The sequence below is a fragment of the Arachis duranensis genome, chromosome 8 (genome assembly GCF_000817695.3).
Source record: "Arachis duranensis cultivar V14167 chromosome 8, aradu.V14167.gnm2.J7QH, whole genome shotgun sequence".
In the NCBI taxonomy this organism is placed as follows: domain Eukaryota; kingdom Viridiplantae; phylum Streptophyta; class Magnoliopsida; order Fabales; family Fabaceae; genus Arachis; species Arachis duranensis.
Window position 1 is genome coordinate 8648392 of NC_029779.3, and position 17153 is coordinate 8665544.

The 17153-nt window shown below is 33.1% G+C and overlaps 1 protein-coding gene across 2 annotated transcripts; it reads right to left on the reverse strand.

The window, feature by feature from the left end:
- On the reverse strand, positions 1-2776 carry LOC107460628 (uncharacterized). 2 transcript variants are annotated; one of them, XM_016079020.3, is made up of 10 exons: positions 2494-2776; positions 2340-2405; positions 1605-1685; positions 1444-1497; positions 1294-1362; positions 881-943; positions 700-782; positions 544-609; positions 355-435; positions 1-249 (listed from the first exon to the last, which is right to left on the reverse strand). In XM_016079020.3, the coding sequence occupies exons 1-9, from the start codon at positions 2710-2712 to the stop codon at positions 405-407; spliced, it is 732 nt and encodes a 243-aa protein (XP_015934506.1). In that variant the 5' UTR covers positions 2713-2776; the 3' UTR covers positions 1-249; positions 355-404. The 2 variants fall into 2 exon arrangements, with proteins under 2 accessions (XP_015934506.1, XP_015934505.1); XM_016079019.3 differs by having other exon boundaries at positions 1-273.
- Positions 2777-17153: the final 14377 nt, after the last annotated feature.

Genomic DNA, 17153 nt, shown 5'->3' on the forward strand with positions numbered 1-17153 from the left:
TTTGATTTTAAAGGAGATACAAATAATATAAAATCTTATCCATGACATAGTATTTCCAAAGGGTTTGCTAAACAAATTTCTATATTATATATTACCACATAAGAAGCAAAGAACATAGATACCCGAACTTAATGTGACTGAATGCTTTCTCACTTTGTACATACATAGTGTTATACAACTTGACTTATCGAGGAAATAGAAGAACCACAAGTTACTCCATCGTCTTGTACCTCACACTTACCTGATAGACTGAATGGAAAAGGAAAGAACAAACTGGTATAAGAGTACACAATGGTTAGTGACATTGAATGGAAACATACCAAAAAGAAATGCAAAATGAAAGCTTGAACTCACTGGCTAGTATCTTATCCAAGATAAATACAATTTACAGATCAAGATTTCCTCTATGGGTGCCACTTTATGCTGCATCCAACACTTTATACAAATAGAAACTCACAACCGTAAGTATGTGATTATTGATTACAACAGAGACCAAAACTCAGAAGATTCTGAAGCTCTTGGAAGGAGAGTAATGTACAATACCTAGGCTTTTGCTCTGAAGGTACTGGCTGGCCACTCAAAACGCGATCTATTGCTAAGCTCAAGTCTCTTTATACAGAAAAAAAAATGGTGGTTAATACAATAGGGAGATTAGGGAAGTTCAAACAATTGCTCGATGATAAATAATGTGAAGCTAACCTTCCTGTCACTGGTACATTATTACTTGGTCGTGAATCATCAAACTGACCATGATAAACCAGCTCAAACGGCCTCCGACCATCCTATCATTGTTTGATTAACAATTCAGGGCTTCTTAGCAGCCAAATCAAAGTAATGCTGAACAATGTGCAATACAATGAACAATGCTGGCTGTATTTACCTTTTTGTAGAGGAGAAATTCAGGTGTACAAACTGCTCCAAAATCTCGTGCAACATCCTGTGACTGCAACCGAAAAAACTCAAATCAAATATACATTTTTACCAAATTAAAGAAAAGATAGCATCGGTTTTTCAATAAGTTCCAATTAACTGATTAGAAAATGAATGATCTGCAGTCATGATACAGGCCTGATTGAGTTATTCTGTTATTGCTAGTAGAAAAGAGCTTCCAATTTTATGATAAAAAAACGCTAATATGATTTGGAAACACAACCTTTAGAACATGTCTTCAAATGAACATATGGATAATTAATAAATAATGGCATTCAATATCTATTTATGGCAAACAAATCGATTGGTCATGTACACGTAGGTAGGTACTTAATAAAAGGCCACTTAAGTGCTGAAGCATACCTCATCATACAAGTATGGAAAAGGATAGCTAAACAACTTAGCTTCTTCTGCCATGAATTTCGGTCCATCCTGTAAGGCACAACTCCAAGTTTGACAAATAATTCAATACTTTGCTCATATCTCAATTAAAGAATATGTAGTTATAATAACCTGGGGGTGAGTGGCTACGGAATTCGAAGAAATGGCAACCACCGCAAGTCCTCTCTGTAGAAAGAGAACATAAAATTCTTAAAATGTTTTTTTGCTCATTCAATTCCAGCCTGCTACTGAAGAAAGTAAGAAATTTCTTCCTGGGTAATCGATTTACTTACCTCCATATAGAAATTCGTAAGCTTTACAATATCCTTTTTCAGATGCTTAACAAATGGACAATGATTGCATATAAACATAACCTGCATAACACATAAAGAGGAAAGTAAGGGAAAAAAGAAAAAGAAAAAAGAAGGGTCACTACATATTACAGTCTGAACAGATAGAAATTTCACATGTTCACTGAATAAGCATCTGGAGAAAGAGATTAAAGGAACAACTTCTAGAACAGTTCACAAAACTTAGCCACTATGTTTTAGCACATTGCATAAGAGAACTTAAATAGCATATATTAATCCACACACTAAGAACCCTAGTATTAAGCAAAAAGGAAGCTACTGACTTGGTGGTGTATAGCTCAGCTCCATACAATTGGCGCGCGAAGTTAGTTAGAACCTAAAGTTAGAATCAGTTACTAATGCAATTAGTTAGCTAAGTCCCAATGTAAAATGTTAGTTAGTAATTAGCTCTGTGCTTATAGAAAGTGGTATATAAGGACAGAGTACATCACTCTATTATTGAAACTCATTTTGAATGCTCTCAAAAACTCTGCTCATGTAACTTCTCTCTCACCCTCACATCTGAGTTCTCTGTTTACCAAGAACAGATTTCCACATGACTAGAATATCTGTTTCAATGAATTCTTACATGGAAAAAAAAACATGCTTGGAAAATGGAGCAGAACAAAAAAATAAGCAGAAAGATAATAAAGAATAAAAAAAAGTGGAGGATGGTACCAATAGAGCTGGATATGCTTCAAAATCCTCCAATGACCAAACTTTACCAGTAAGAGGCTCTGGAAGCTGATTCAATCCAAACAATTAAAATTAAATTAAGGAAAATATTCCATTTTCAAAGTAATAAAAGAAAGAGGGAAAAAAACCCCTAAACCTGAAATTGAGGTGCTCTGGAGCCCAAGGTTGCAGCTTTGGACTCGGTTCTAGCAGCACGAATCATTAGTCTCGTTGGTGATGAAGGTGTGGCTATGGTGTTTGGGTGTAACCGCAATGCACGAAAACCAAGTGAACGTGATTGTGAGAGTGAGAATGATAATGTAGGGAGAGCAGTGCTTAATTGAATTGAAGGTAACACTCTCAGCTTCAGTGCCATTACTCACATCTACCACCTTCAATTCTCCGTCTTCATCTTCTTCGTAACACACTTTTTTTTTCTGGTCTTCGTTTTTTTCCCGTAATTTTCTTTCTTAAAAAAAAAATAGTCCTTATTGGGCTGAATTGGCTGGTCCTCATAAATGGGCTGGGCCTATTCATTAATCTTAACGGGACGAGCTGGATATGTGTCAAGACTGAAACAATAGCTTGTCCGAAAAAAAGGACCAAACGGGCAGCACGAATAGGAGAGTATGCGAGCTATTGAGCTAATAATTAGAAGAGAAGGGTGAAACAGAGCTAAGATTGAAGCAGAATTTCTCTAACATATAATGCAAAAAATCTTTCAGACACTAGTCAGCTTGAGAAAAAGAAAAGATTTCTTATACTAGCCTTATAAATAGGACGGGATGTACACTATTAAATCGGGATGTTACATAGCAAGAAAGGAAGCTTCGGCAGGAAAACAACAACAAAAGTCTTTGAATTCAATAACTGGAGCAGATTAGAGAGAGTTATGGAAAAGTATATGGGAGTTACAAGTACCACAAAAAGTTAAAATATTTTTGTGAAAAGTTTCTCAAAATGTTGTACCAGTAAATTCTAATTTACACAAAAGGAAGTTAACTAACACACCAATATGTCATATTTGTCATGAAGAAGAGGAAACTACTGAGCACGCCCTTCTACTATGCCTGTGGACCAGAGTTACTTGGTTTGGAGCGCGATATCAGTGCATTCCAGCAAAAGAGACAGTCTCATTTTTTGGGAATTGGTTCTTAGAAAATATTTTGAAATAAAGCAAATCGAAGAGAAAGAACAAGACATCATGATTAGCAGAGTTGCAGTCTTATGCTAAGAGGTTTAGAAGACACGAAATAGAGTAATATACCGAAAAGATGAGGTGAATCCTAAGTTGATGATCATGAAAGCCAGAACATGAGAACAAGAATACAGAAAAGCCATACAATCAGACATAATCAACAAACACAAAATCAGCAGAGAAAGAGTGGGACACATTACCTGGAGAGCACCGTTAGAGGGTTGGTTAAAAGCTAATGTTGACGCATCATTTAGAGCAAGCACAGGGGAGACAGCAACCGCGGTTGTGATCAGAGACACAGATGAAAAATTTCTGTTGGGAGCAGCAAAGATAATTGCTTCATGTTCAGCACTAGCAGTAGAAGCAAATTCTATAAGAAATTCAATTATCATAATAAGTAATTTAGGACTAAGCAATATTTTGATAGAATCAGATTGCTTACCCTTAATCCAAATATTGAAATCAAAAGGTAGCTTGGGGGAAGTGGATCCGATTCTGATGGATATTACAGAGATGAAGCAGGAAGTCTCTGGTGGAGAATTCACATAGACACCTCGGAAAGGGAATCAACTGTCCCACCTTGTGGCCACCCTCAAACTTAGCAGAAAATTCAGCAATGATTGAAACCGGCATCCATCAGGAGAAATAGCAAGAATCATAAAGAGGGAGGAGACGGTAGCATGGAGAAGCAGAAGAAGACAAGAAGATTCGCCTCAGTACTTCAATCAGGGAGAAGAAGTGCGGAGACACGGTATCACAACAGAGCAAGAGCGGTCGTGGACCACAGCGACAGCGAACGGCGAGGCGTGCCAACGGACTCTGGTGCAGCAAATCAGCGATGAAAGGGGTAATAATCTGCGATGGCAAGAGAAATCAATGCAACCGGCAGCAGAGATGCTTTGAGGAACACAAGCACAACGAGGAGCAACCAGTAAGCAGCAACGACGATCCTCAGAAGCAGAGGAGCAAAGTAGTGAACTTGAAGGCGCGGTATCAATGCAATCTTTGGTGGAGGCCGGAGGTGGCAACGGATACCAGGCCCATTGGGGGTGGGGGGACAACATATCTATTAAGAATGACGGCGCAAAGTCAATTGGAACAGAGGACAATCAGTTGAATCTAGGCAAATGGTAGGGTGGACGGCGACGCGAACGACGGTGTAGAAGTGTCACCGAAACTGCAATGGAACCTGAGAAGCAAAGCAAAGGAAGATCGACAATTGCAGAACCAACGACGGTCGCGACGGCCATGCGAGCACGAGAAGGAATTGGCCTAGCGGGTGATGCGGGCGACGGTGGCATGTTCACAGCGGATGAAAGTCTTCTTGGAAGTTCGGAGGTGTTAGAGGCTTAGAGTGTTGAGAAGCACACACGCAACTACCTAGAGAAGAAGGAAGAAGTTTGAAATCTGGGTCCAGACCTGCGTTTGACCCTCGTTCCTTGGTTTTGGGCCTGGATCGGACCAAAAAAAAAAGAAAAAAAAGGACCAAAACAATAGACACAATTCTGGTCAATCAAAGATTTTCGACCTATAACTAATTTGGGTTGATCGAGTGGTCAACTCACTTGTCCGCTTAAATAAGTGTCGATGGTTCTATGCATGCATATTTGACCCATAATACCCAAAAGAAAAATAATTGACCCAGAAAAGTAAAAAAATGTGCACACAATCAATTCTCAGCATTTTTTTTCGTCAAACATAATATCCCTTAGTCCATTTTTCGATGTGATTCACTAACGGAAGACAAAACAATTCCTGACAAAGAGGACAAAACAGTCTCTAGTAGCTTTCTTCTTCCTCCTTTTCTCCGCCGCCATCACCGTCTCATCAGCTCAAAAATTATTCAAACCAAAAACACATGATAATATTGTCGTCTTCGCACACGGTGTTGTGTTGTTTCTGTTAACGACTATAACAGAAAAATCCAAAACAGATGGTAGTTGTAGTAGGAAGAGAGGGATGACAGATAATCCAATTTAAAGATGAAAGTGAGAGTGAAGGAAAAGAAGAAGTGCGAAACAGTGATGTTTTGTTCTGGGTTGAAGTCATTAGTGGATTGTATAGACATGACGTTTTCGACGAACTCGCTGCCGGTGACGGTGTGGGGGATGGTGTTATCTGGTATAAGGCCGCAAGTGTTGTTGTTGTATCCTGGGCAGGGAAGGGCGTTGCAGGTGTCACGGGAGGTGAAGCTGGCTAAGGAGCAATGGGCGGAGCCACAACAGGCAGGTAGTAGATGGAGGAGACATAGTTTTTATTGCAGTAGTCGCTAGGAAGACCAATGCTTTTGGTCTGAATGATTTCTGAGGTGAAGAGACGGTGATGGCGGCGGAAAAGAGGAGGAAGAAGAAAGTTACCAAGAACTGTTTTATTCTCTCTGCTAGGGACTGTTTTGTTCTTAGTGAGTCACTCTAAAAAATAGACTAAAGACTATTATATCTAACAGAAAAAAAATGCTAAAAATCAATCTGTATATTAATTTTTTTTGGATTAAAATATCTGCTTTTAAAATTTTTTTAAATTGATTTAAATAATTATTCTAATAATAATCTAAAAAATTATAGGGTAACTCTCGGACAAAAGCATTCGTATTTCGTTGAGTATAAAAAATTCTGGTTAAAAATAAAATATAGAAAACATGACGAAGCAGCATTTTGATCGATTGTGGAACCATTTTCAAGAGAATCATATAGAGTTCATATTGAACTGTTTTAAAAACAAAAAAATTATGAAGTGCTCAGGACGATGTGCATATATTAAGTTGCTTAGAATTTGAAGCAGTTCCAAGAGGTGGAATGTAGTATTCACCAGGAAAAACAAAATTTGTTAAGAAATTGAAATTTATGTCATCTAGTGAACATAATCAAATGTTAAAGCAGCCAGCAAACTTGAGAAATCTTCACATACAGAGAATCTAGTATGTTCACACTTCGGTACAGTTGATACGTAATAAAGTATATTTTCTACTTATTATTTATTTATTTATTTATTTTGGTGTTTTATTTTTAGGTGACTTGAGTATGGTGATATAGATATATGATATGAATTTATATCAAGGAATAGATAAAATTAGATAAAAAATTATAGAAAATAGAATAGAAATCTTTAGAATTAAGACTTAGAAAGAAACTAAAATTTCTAATTATAATATTACATCATATATGTTTATATTATTACATCATACTCTTATTTATAATATAATTTTTTAAGTTGGACTAAGTCCAATACTAATTCTAACAATATATCATATTTGAGAAAAAAATATGATGAAATTAGCTTTTGGTTTGTAAAACTACTTTTAGATAAGCAAAGATTTTAGATTTAGACGAAGAAGAATTAATATTTTAAAATATTGCAATACTTTATGTATAGCTTTAGACATAATAAAGACTAAAATTTGTCTCTATTTTTTCATATTCAGATTCATTGTAATTGAATGTTAGTTCACTCTTAATTTATAATAATTCAACATAAAACATATCTCATTTTATTTTTTAAATCAAAGTTATTTTTAGTATTTATAAGCACCGTTTAACATTGTTTCATTGTGATGAATAAAATTTTTTCTTCTGTTTAAAAAAAAATATATATTCTACTTTACATAAAAATTAAATAACTCACATATTTTTTTTAAATTATTTTTTCACTAATTATTAATATTTTTTGTTCTTAATGTGTTTTCCAATTTGAATATTTGATAACTCAAAAATTAATTCATGATAGATATAAATTTTATACAAGAGTCCATTATTTATCAATAAATTACTGAATACATGAAATGAGATTTAAACTTTCAACAATACTTGAGCAACCCAAAGTTTTAGATTTGCAATCTTCTGACCTCATAACTAAAATAAACTGAACCTGATAATAAGAACTTATATATCCATTATTTAATTTGGAATTTTGTTATGTCATCCATGACATCCGGCAATAAAACAATTAATAAACAAGATGAGATCATTCTTTCAGGATGAGCCAAGTATTTTTAATATTCTGTCTCTTTTTAAATCATGAAACAATACATGCCAATCTAATTCTAATTAATAACTTAATAAAGATTAATTAATACAATAAACATCATAATATCTGGTGAGTTTGTATAAAGTTAAAGAATAATAAAAATGTGGATAAGAATCTTATAAAATAATGTTCTCTTCAAAACAGAAAGCAATAGCTTTATTCACATTTAAATTAATTAATTATTTTATTATATCAATGAAGCATATAAATGATAATGAATTATAGTTTGATATAAGGACGGGCAAAATAATCTTTATTATTTTCATATTTTGAAAACAATATTTCTTTTAATCATGCATGTACTAATCAGGAAAAATTAAAGGGAAAAGCTATTTAATAAAAGTTTCATACTTTTAAAAATAAAACTAGCTCCTCGATCAAGTGTCTTCTATCTGCTCTTTTTATTTTATTTTTATTTTTTTAAAGCATCCATAATTATGTACTTTTTAAAGTTATTGTATGTGATGCACATTGTTCGCTTAAAAACATTTTGAGAATAGTAAAATGACATTTATTCTTTATTGTAAACCATAACCACATGTCAAAAGAAAAATCATAGTAATAATGAAAGAAACCATTAACCAATTACATGAGGTAGTTATTGCCCAACTATTTTGCTTTTTTCTTTTTTTTCTCTCAACTAATTAAAGTTATGGTTATGCTATTCAGAAGATTATTATTTTAATAATGTTAGAGATATATCTATTAATATTATCTTTTTTTATTAACTTAAATTTTTAAAATGAGTAATTTTATGACAAATAAAAATTTCAGATTGTTCACTTTGTAATAAAAAAAATAAAAATAAAAACAGCATACACAATATACACTCTTTTAGAATTTCAGTTATAAACTTCATTTTTCATTAAATTTTACCTTTTTACCAAAAAAATTTCCTTTATATGTAATCCAAAACATATGAATTTTTTTATTTTAAGTAATTACTTTGGCTAAAATAATGTGAATGTTTTAACCTTTTAGTACAAGTAAAATTGTTTCTATTTTCTAATATAAGATACTTGTGATTTACATTGACTAGAAGATAGTCAAGATACCCTAGCTAGACTAGAGACTCCATAAAAATTAAATATGAGATAACACGCACAACTTCCTTCCACTAATTTACTTTCAACTTTAATAAATAAATAAAATAATATACTCTAATAGATTTTCTCTTTTTGATATATTAGCACCGCATAAGTGAAATTCAAAGCTGGTGATGATGTCAAAATACACAAGCCAATAACTTATATTTCTTTGTATTTTAAAACTAGTTATAGGTCATCAATTTTCAATTAACATCTAATAATGCTAACTTGTGAAGACAATTAACCTGAGGGGCTGAGGTACACTTGTATTTTAAATAGAACACTGATGTAAGTATGAAATTTATATTAGAAATGGAGATGCATGCCTATCCTCAAATGAACAAGTAGCTCACCCAGATGATTTGAAATCTACCAAAAATTAATCAATATGAAGGCATTATTCCGCATATAATTTCTATGGTCTATTAAGCTATCTTAAAGTGTTTTTTCTTTTTTTTTTCAGTCATTTTTTAAATAATATTTTTCGTCATATATTATAAAGAGTAACTCTATATCAATTTTTCCATAATAAACAATAAATAAAAATTTAAAGTATCTTTTTTTTATTAGAAAAAATTAACTTTAGTCCCTATTATAGTTACACTTAATTAATTAATTAAAGTAATTAAAATAATGTAGTTAGTATTTTTTTATAAACAATATATAATTTGAAATTAAATTAATTTATAAAATTACTTAATATAAAGAAAAATAAAAATTCAAACTGCCCCAACATAACGAGGGAGGGAGAGAAAAAACAAAAGAAACCAACTCCGGTGAGCTTAATAAAAAATTTTGCTAATCTTTTTGTTCAAGACTCACAATGCAGAGGACACGAGAAAGAAGTATAAAGCAATTCGAACTGCTAGCACAAGAAGGAAGTAAGGGAGAGACACAGTGAAGAAATGAGATATTGGAGGAAAGAAGCTCTAGTATCAAAAATGCAACAACAATAATTTAGATTACTACACAAGAAAATTTATTCACATTTGGTGCGAAAGAAGGTGAAGAGGGACAGCAGAGAGTTAGGAAACAGAATTTAAAGTAGTTGACAAGAAAGACTCATACCCACAAATCTATTACAGGAGTTAAAAGGAGGTCTGGAAGTTTAAGGGAAAGCTCTATTGAAAAGAAGCAATGCCAAGATTATGTGGGATAAGTGAATAAGGGAGAGGGTGCCACCCAACAATCGGCACCAAAGGAGGGATGAAGATGATGATGTAGAATTGTCGGGGTTTGGAAAAATTCCTGACAGTTCACAACATAAAAGGGATTAACAAAATCCATTTCCCCCGAGGTTTTATTCCTATGTGAAACAAAGAATAACTCCTCAACTGTGGAAGGTGTGTTGCGGAGGTGTGGTTTCAATTCTATGTTTACAGTTGACCTAATCGGTATGGCAGGAGGAATAGTAATTGTGTGGAAAGAAGAGATTATAATGCAAATTGTGGAGCACGATTCCTTCTATATTTACTTCAAAATGAAGGACAGACAAGAAAAAATGAAATGGGAGGTGATGGGTGTCTACTTGCACACTGAAGAAGGTATAAGGGCGAGACAATTTAATAAAGTTCTTGAAGTTCTCGAGAGAGGGGGTGAAAATATTATAGTAATGGGTGATTATAATGTAATCCGTTCCAATCATGAAAAAGAAGGTGGTTGAATTAAGATTGCAACTTCCATCCAGCAGTTCAATGATTTTATAAATTTCGGGAGGTTAGTAGACATAGGAGGGTGATAAATTCACATGAAGTAATAGACAATTCGAAAGGAACTTTATTAGAGAAAGGTTGGACAGAGTCTTAGTTACAAATAGCTGGCGAACTGAATTTTCAGCGGCTGTTGTAAAGCATCTAGAGGACACAGGTTCTGATCATAGACCGTTACTTCTCAGTTCGGGGATGGAGAAAAGGAGGGAGAAACGTCGTTTCAGGTTTCAAGAACGCTGGAGTGAGAATGAAGAGGTTATTAATCTGATCAAAAGGTCTTGAAAGGTCGACATTCAAGGCTCACCGATGTACAAGCTGGTTGGAAAATTAAAACATTGCAGGCATAAGATCGTTGAATGGCAAAGAACCTCTTCCTCTAACTCACAAACCAATATTCAGCACCTTAAGGACCAGGTTGTTCAAGAATTCAATAAAAGTTCTGAGGCGAATGGAAGTAGTATTCAAATATGAGAAGCGAAACCAGAGGAGGTATTGGAGCAGGAGGAACGATATTGGAGAGAAAAATCGAGAGTGCAGTGGCTTAATTGGGGAGACAAAAACACTAAATTTTTATTCCAAATTTCAAGTCAGGAATAGGAAAAATAAGTTAGTGGAGGATGAAGAGGGTGGAGTTGCTAATGATCTGGAGAGTATGGTAGTAGTAGCGCAAAAATACTTTGAAGATCTCTTTGTTACTAGCTAACCAAAAAACCCAGAAGTCGAGTTGCAAGGTATACCAAACAAGATAAATGCAGCCAAAAACAGGTCCCTGATTCGGCCAGTTACTAAAGCAGAAATAAAAACAGCAGTTTATTCCACCAACCCCTTCTCCTCTCCGGAAGAAGATGGTTTTACAGCCAGATTTTTTCAATTTTTTTGGGAAAATATCAAAGGTGACGTGGTTCAGGTAGTGTTTTTTTTCCGGAGGTGAAATTCTTAAAGCCTTCAATCACACACATCTGTCTTATTCCAAAAGTACTGAATACTAAATCCATGAAGCACGTCCGCCCTATAAGCTTAAATACTGTTTTTTACAAAATAATTTCTAAAATTCTAGTCCATAAACTATAAATTGTGATGAACAGAATTATAAGTGATTTTCAGAGTATTTTCATCAAAGGTAGGTTGATTAGTGATAACATATTGATTGCTCATGAATATATGCATTTTTTGAAAAATAAGAATTATGGAGATTATGATATGACATTGAAGTTAGATATGAGCAAGGCTTATGATCGGGTTGAATGGAGCTTTGTGTGGAATATAATGCAAAAATTGGGATTTTGTGAAAAATGGATGGTTTGGATAAAGGAACTTATGACAACAGTTTCCTATTCTGTTACTGTGGAAGGTCAACCTCATGATTTTTCAAGCCATGTAGAAGGTTACGACAAGGTGACCCTCTATTCCCCTATCTATTCCTGTTTTGTGTAGAGGGACTCTCCCATCTGCTCCATAGAGGAGAACATAGACTGGAAATATCCGGGTTGAAACTCAATCAGAGGTGTCCTAGAATCAACCATTTATTTTTCGCAGATGATTCAATACTTTTCAACAAAGCAAGTGAGGAAAAATACCAAAACTTGCTTTGGATTTTACAGGTTTATGAGAAAATAAGTGGGTAAAAGATTAATCTAGATAAGTTGTCTGTCTTTTTCAGCAAAAATACCCCAGTTCACATCTGCAACCAGCTAGCTCAAATTCGTTTGGTACCACACATTGAAAATTAGAACAAATATTTAGGCCTCCCAACAGTGATTCAGAGATTCAAGAAGGCTACTTTCAACTTCATTAAGGATAGGGTGATTCAGAAATTGAATCATTGGAAACGAGCTCTTTTATCTACTAGTGGCAGAGAAGTGTTAATTAAGGCTGTGGCCACGGCGATTTCTATTTACACCCTAAGTTGTTTCAAACTACCAGAAACTCTCCTTGAAAAAATTCAAAGAGCCATCCTACAATTTTGGTGGGGCCAAAAGGAGTTTGAACTTAGAATGCACTGGATTGGTTGGAGAATTACTTGCAGACCTTAGGTAGCATTTATTTTTAAAGACAGAATAGAACATGACATTGAGACAGAGACAATAGGATGGAGACATTAAAAATTATTGTTTGTGTATTGTGTTTGGATACATGTACAAGACACTAATGTAATGTCCAGTATTATGTTTGGATACACATGGATAAAACTAAAATATTATATGAAATGACTAAAATAGCCATATGATTCCAAATTTTCTGCATCAAGTACAAACTAATTTAATAGAAAATGAGATTAGAACTTGAAAAAAATTGTTTGAAGGGAGAAAAATTTTAATAAAAAGAAAAGAGTACCTGAAAAAAAAAGGAAAACATAGAGATAAAGAACAACGCAAATTAGGAAAAATAAGAAGGGGTAACAGTGGAATAATAAAAAATATCTATGAATAAAAAGAAAAAAATCATAAAAAAAAGTCCGTGTCCCTCTTCCAAATCCCGTGTCCATCATTGTCCTTCATAAAAGAGTGGACACAAAATTATAAAAAACTCTCTCGGAGACAATGTGTTCAATGTCCATGCCTTTGCTTCCAAACACTTTATAAAGATGTGCTGTCCATGTCTCTGTGTCCTGTCTCCGAAAACAAACGCTACCTTAAAACCTTTAATATGGCAATGCTAACAAAGCAAGGATAGCATCTACTTACCAGGCCAAACGCTCTTATTAGTAAAGTTTATCAGAGTAAGTATTATCGAAATTCTGGTTCTCTAAGAGTAGAAACAGGTACAAATCCCTCCTAGAGTTGGTGTAGTATAATGGAAGGAAGGAAAGTTTTAGAGAAAGGAATTCTCTGAGAAGTGGGCAGAGGTCTATCTATTTGAATTAGGGAGGATTTGTGGGTCAAAAACTATGTAGCCATCACTCCTAATCTCTCACAACATATAGAAGAAAGACTAGAGAGAGTCTCAAACCTAATCCTACCTAACAGGTCATGGAATCAACCATTAATTCAATCAATCTTCAGTCCAGAAATTGCTACAACAATCCTCAACACACAGAGACATGAAATCGAAGATAGAGTGATACGTGCTTCAAATGTTCGTGATATGAAGAGTTCAAGTATTATTTAGAAGATATTAGTTTACTATTTTAGAATATTTTAATTTAATGTATTTTGATTTTGTTTATTTAATTACTATATTGGGCCTTATGTTTATGGGTTTTTAGGGTTTTTCTTTGTTTTAACCTAATAAGAGGTTATAAATACCAACTTAACTATTGTAGTCGTAGAATAGAATGATTTAGAGGTTTTAAAACCCCTTTTTGGTTTTGTGATGAAACTATGGTGTGGACAATTGAGGTTGAGAAGTCCCTCTCTTGTTACATCGGAGAATTAGGTAGAAGGTTGAGGAGTACCTTCGATTCAATTCCCAAACTATGGCGTTGACAAGTTAGGTTGATGAGTCCCTTTCTTGTTGCGTCTAGAAATTGGGTAGAAAGTAGAGTGATTCTCTTTGTACTCAATTTCAATTTATCATTTTTATTTCTATTTTCAATTTCAATGTATCTTTTTTTATTCAGTTTAAATTCTTGTTTTTATATTTATCTTTTATTTCGTATCATTTGGTATCAGAGCTCAGGTATTAGATTAATTCTTATTAATCTATATTTGTTCTTCTTTTATAAAAGAAAAAGAGTCCAGTGTATGTTGCGTCTTTCTTTAAATTCTTGTGTTCTTGTTTTCGTTTGTGTTTCATTATATTGTTTAAAAAAATAAAAAAAAGCATAAAATGCAAAAAACAAAAAAAGGAAGAAAAAAAACAAAAAAAGAAATTATCTTCCTTGTAATTATTGACCTTTTCATATATTATATCTTTTCCACCTATAAGATTCGAGGACGAATCTTTTTTGAAGAGCAGGAGAATGATACGTGTTTCAAATGTTCGTGATGTGAAGAGTTAAAGTGTTATTTAGAAGATATTAGTTTATATTTTTAGAATGTTTTAATTTTATGTATTTTGATTTTATTTATTTAATTACCAAATTGGGCCTTACATTTGTGGGTTTAGGTTTTCTATATTTTAACCTAATAAGTGATTATAAATACCTCATAAATTAAGGTAGTCGTAGCATAGAATGATTTAGAGGTTGAAAACCCCCTTTTTTTGGTTTCGTGATGAAACCATGGTGTGGACAATTGAGATTGAGGAGTCCCTCTCTTGTTGCATCGGGGAATTGAGTAGAAGGTTGAGGAGTCCCTTCGAATCAATTCCAAACTATGACGTTGACAAGTTAGGTTGAGGAGTCCCTTTCTTGTTGCGTCAAGAAATTGGGTAAAAGTAGAGTGATTCTCTTCGTACTCAATTTCAATCTATCATTTTTGTTTCTATTTCAATTTCAATGTATCTTTTTTATTCAGTTTCAATTCTTGTCTTGTTTATCCTTTTATTTCGTATCATTTGGTATCAGAGCTCAGGTATTAGATTAATTCTTATTAATGTATATTTGTTCTTCTTTTATAAAAAAAAAAGAGTCCAGTGTATGTTGCGTCTTTCTTAAAATTTTTGTGTTCTTGTTTTCGTTTGTGTTTCTTTATATTGTTTAAACAAACAAAAAAAGCATAAAATGCAAAAAACAAAAAAAATATCTTCCTTGTAATTATTGACCTTTTCATATATTATTTTTTTCCACCTACAAGATTTGAGGACGAATCTTTTTTGAAAATGAGGAGAATGATACGTGCTTCAAATGTTCGTGATATGAAGAGTTCAAGTGTTATTTAGAAGATATTAGTTTACATTTTTAGAATATTTTAATTTAATGTATTTTGATTTTGTTTATTTAATTGCTAGATTGGACCTTATGTTTATGGGTTTTAGGATTTTTCTTTGTTTTAACCTAATAAGAGGTTATAAATACCTCCTTAGCTATTATAGTCATAGAATAGAATGATTTAGAGGTTTTAAAACCCCTTTTTGGTTTCGTGATGAAACCATGGTGTGGACAATTGAGGTTGAGGAGTCTCTCTCTTGTTGCATCGGGGAATTGGGTAGAAGGTTGAGGAGTCTTTTCGATTCAATTCTCAAACTATGGCATTGACAAGTTAGGTTGAGGAGTCCTTTTCTTGTTGCATCAAGAAATTGAGTAGAAAGTAGAGTGATTCTCTTTGTACTCAATTTCAATCTATCATTTTTATTTCTATTTTCAATTTCAATGTATCTTTTTTTTATTCAGTTTAAATTCTTGTCTTTATGTTTATCTTTTATTTCGTATCATAGAGTTACCTGGATGAAAGAAAAAGGAGGTAGTTTCACAATGAATTCGGCATATAGGATAAACTTCCAGTTTTTTCACCCACCTTTGGAATACTTATCGGAACAATGCCAACATAAAGTATTATGGTCTAATTTATGAAAAATAAATTTTCATCCAAAAATTAAGAATTGCCTTTGGAAGATTATGCATGAGGAATTACCTGTTTTTCAGAAGATCCAATCCCGAATTCAATCAGTAAACTCAATCTGCTGGCGGTGCAACCAAGTTGAGGAATCAACCTTTCATTACTTCTGGTACTGCACAGAATTGAAGGATGTTTGGCAAGCAGCAAATTTATCCACACCAGACCAGCAAGAAGAAACCTGGAAATGGTGGATGAGACTGAAAAATGAGTTAAGAAAAAATGAAGCAACTAAAGAAAGAAGAGAACTTGTAGCAAGCATTACCTGACAGATTTGAAAAGCCCAAAACGTTTTCATCTTTGAAGGCTGTCAAATCCCCCTATCTGAGGTTTTAGCAGTAGCTCGGAGGGCTATGAAAAAATGTCAAAGAATATGAAAGTCTCACTTTCCCTTTTCTTTTTCTTACAACAAGATATGTATTAGAATTTTGGTGGATCTATCCATTTTCTACTCTTGCTTGTAGTCCATTTTGGACCATCCATTTTCATTAATGAAAATCATATCCTACCGTTGAAAGAAAAAAAAAGAAAAATATAGTTAAGTTCTATAGTTGACGACAAGTATTGTGAAATTGTCATATGTGTTCAATCAACTGCTCTTTCAACTGTTTATGCTGCTACTTATTTTGAAGTTTAGCATTTCTTTGGAGAAATTGATGGTATAGTACAAAATCTTCCTCTCCCAGTTGAGGGTTGTGATAAGCCATTTTTGACATCTTCGTATTCTAAGTCTTTGAGCAAAATTTCTTGCATAAACGTCTCTTTCTTCCTCAACAATCATATTATGCAATATAATACAAGCTCTCATTATGTTTGCAAGCTTTTTCTTTGTCCTTTTGGTATTATGCAAATAACTTGCGTTTTTTCCCTTGTGGCTTTCAGGCTGATTTGACAAATGTGGTTCATTCAGGATAAATACCATCTGCTAAATAGAATCCCATAGTATAATTATTATCATTAATAGTATAATTTGTAAGTAATTGAAAAAAGAGTTGAGTTAGTTTGGTTCCATTTTTCTGAACAAAAAATAATATTTTCGTAAACTTGAAAGAAGATGAAGAAGAATAGAAGTGTATGTAAGTAGTATATATAGAGTAATAAAATATTAATTTATTAATAATAACGGTAACATAATAATGGCTAATTTTCAACGGCTGATTTTGCAACGGCTAGTTTTATAATGTGGTTAGCATTTTTAAATTTTATAAATAAAAATAAACAACTCAACCAAAAATTATTTTATAATATGTAAAAATTAATTTTTTTTATGTAAGCAAATTTAATTAATTATAATTTAATATAGCAATATGCATAATATTCAATAATGATTTAATATAATTATTTAATTAATTATAATTTAATAT

Excerpts from the sequence above, each read along its gene's own strand:
- LOC107460628 (XM_016079020.3), bottom strand. The coding sequence starts at position 2,712 with ATGGCACTGAAGCTGAGAGTGTTACCTTCAATTCAATTAAGCACTGCT. Across the intron at positions 1,686-2,339 it reads AAGCATATCCAGCTCTATTG|GTTATGTTTATATGCAATCA; the intron begins GTACCATCCTCC and ends TGTGTTATGCAG. Across the intron at positions 944-1,293 it reads TTCCATACTTGTATGATGAG|TCACAGGATGTTGCACGAGA; the intron begins GTATGCTTCAGC and ends TTTCGGTTGCAG.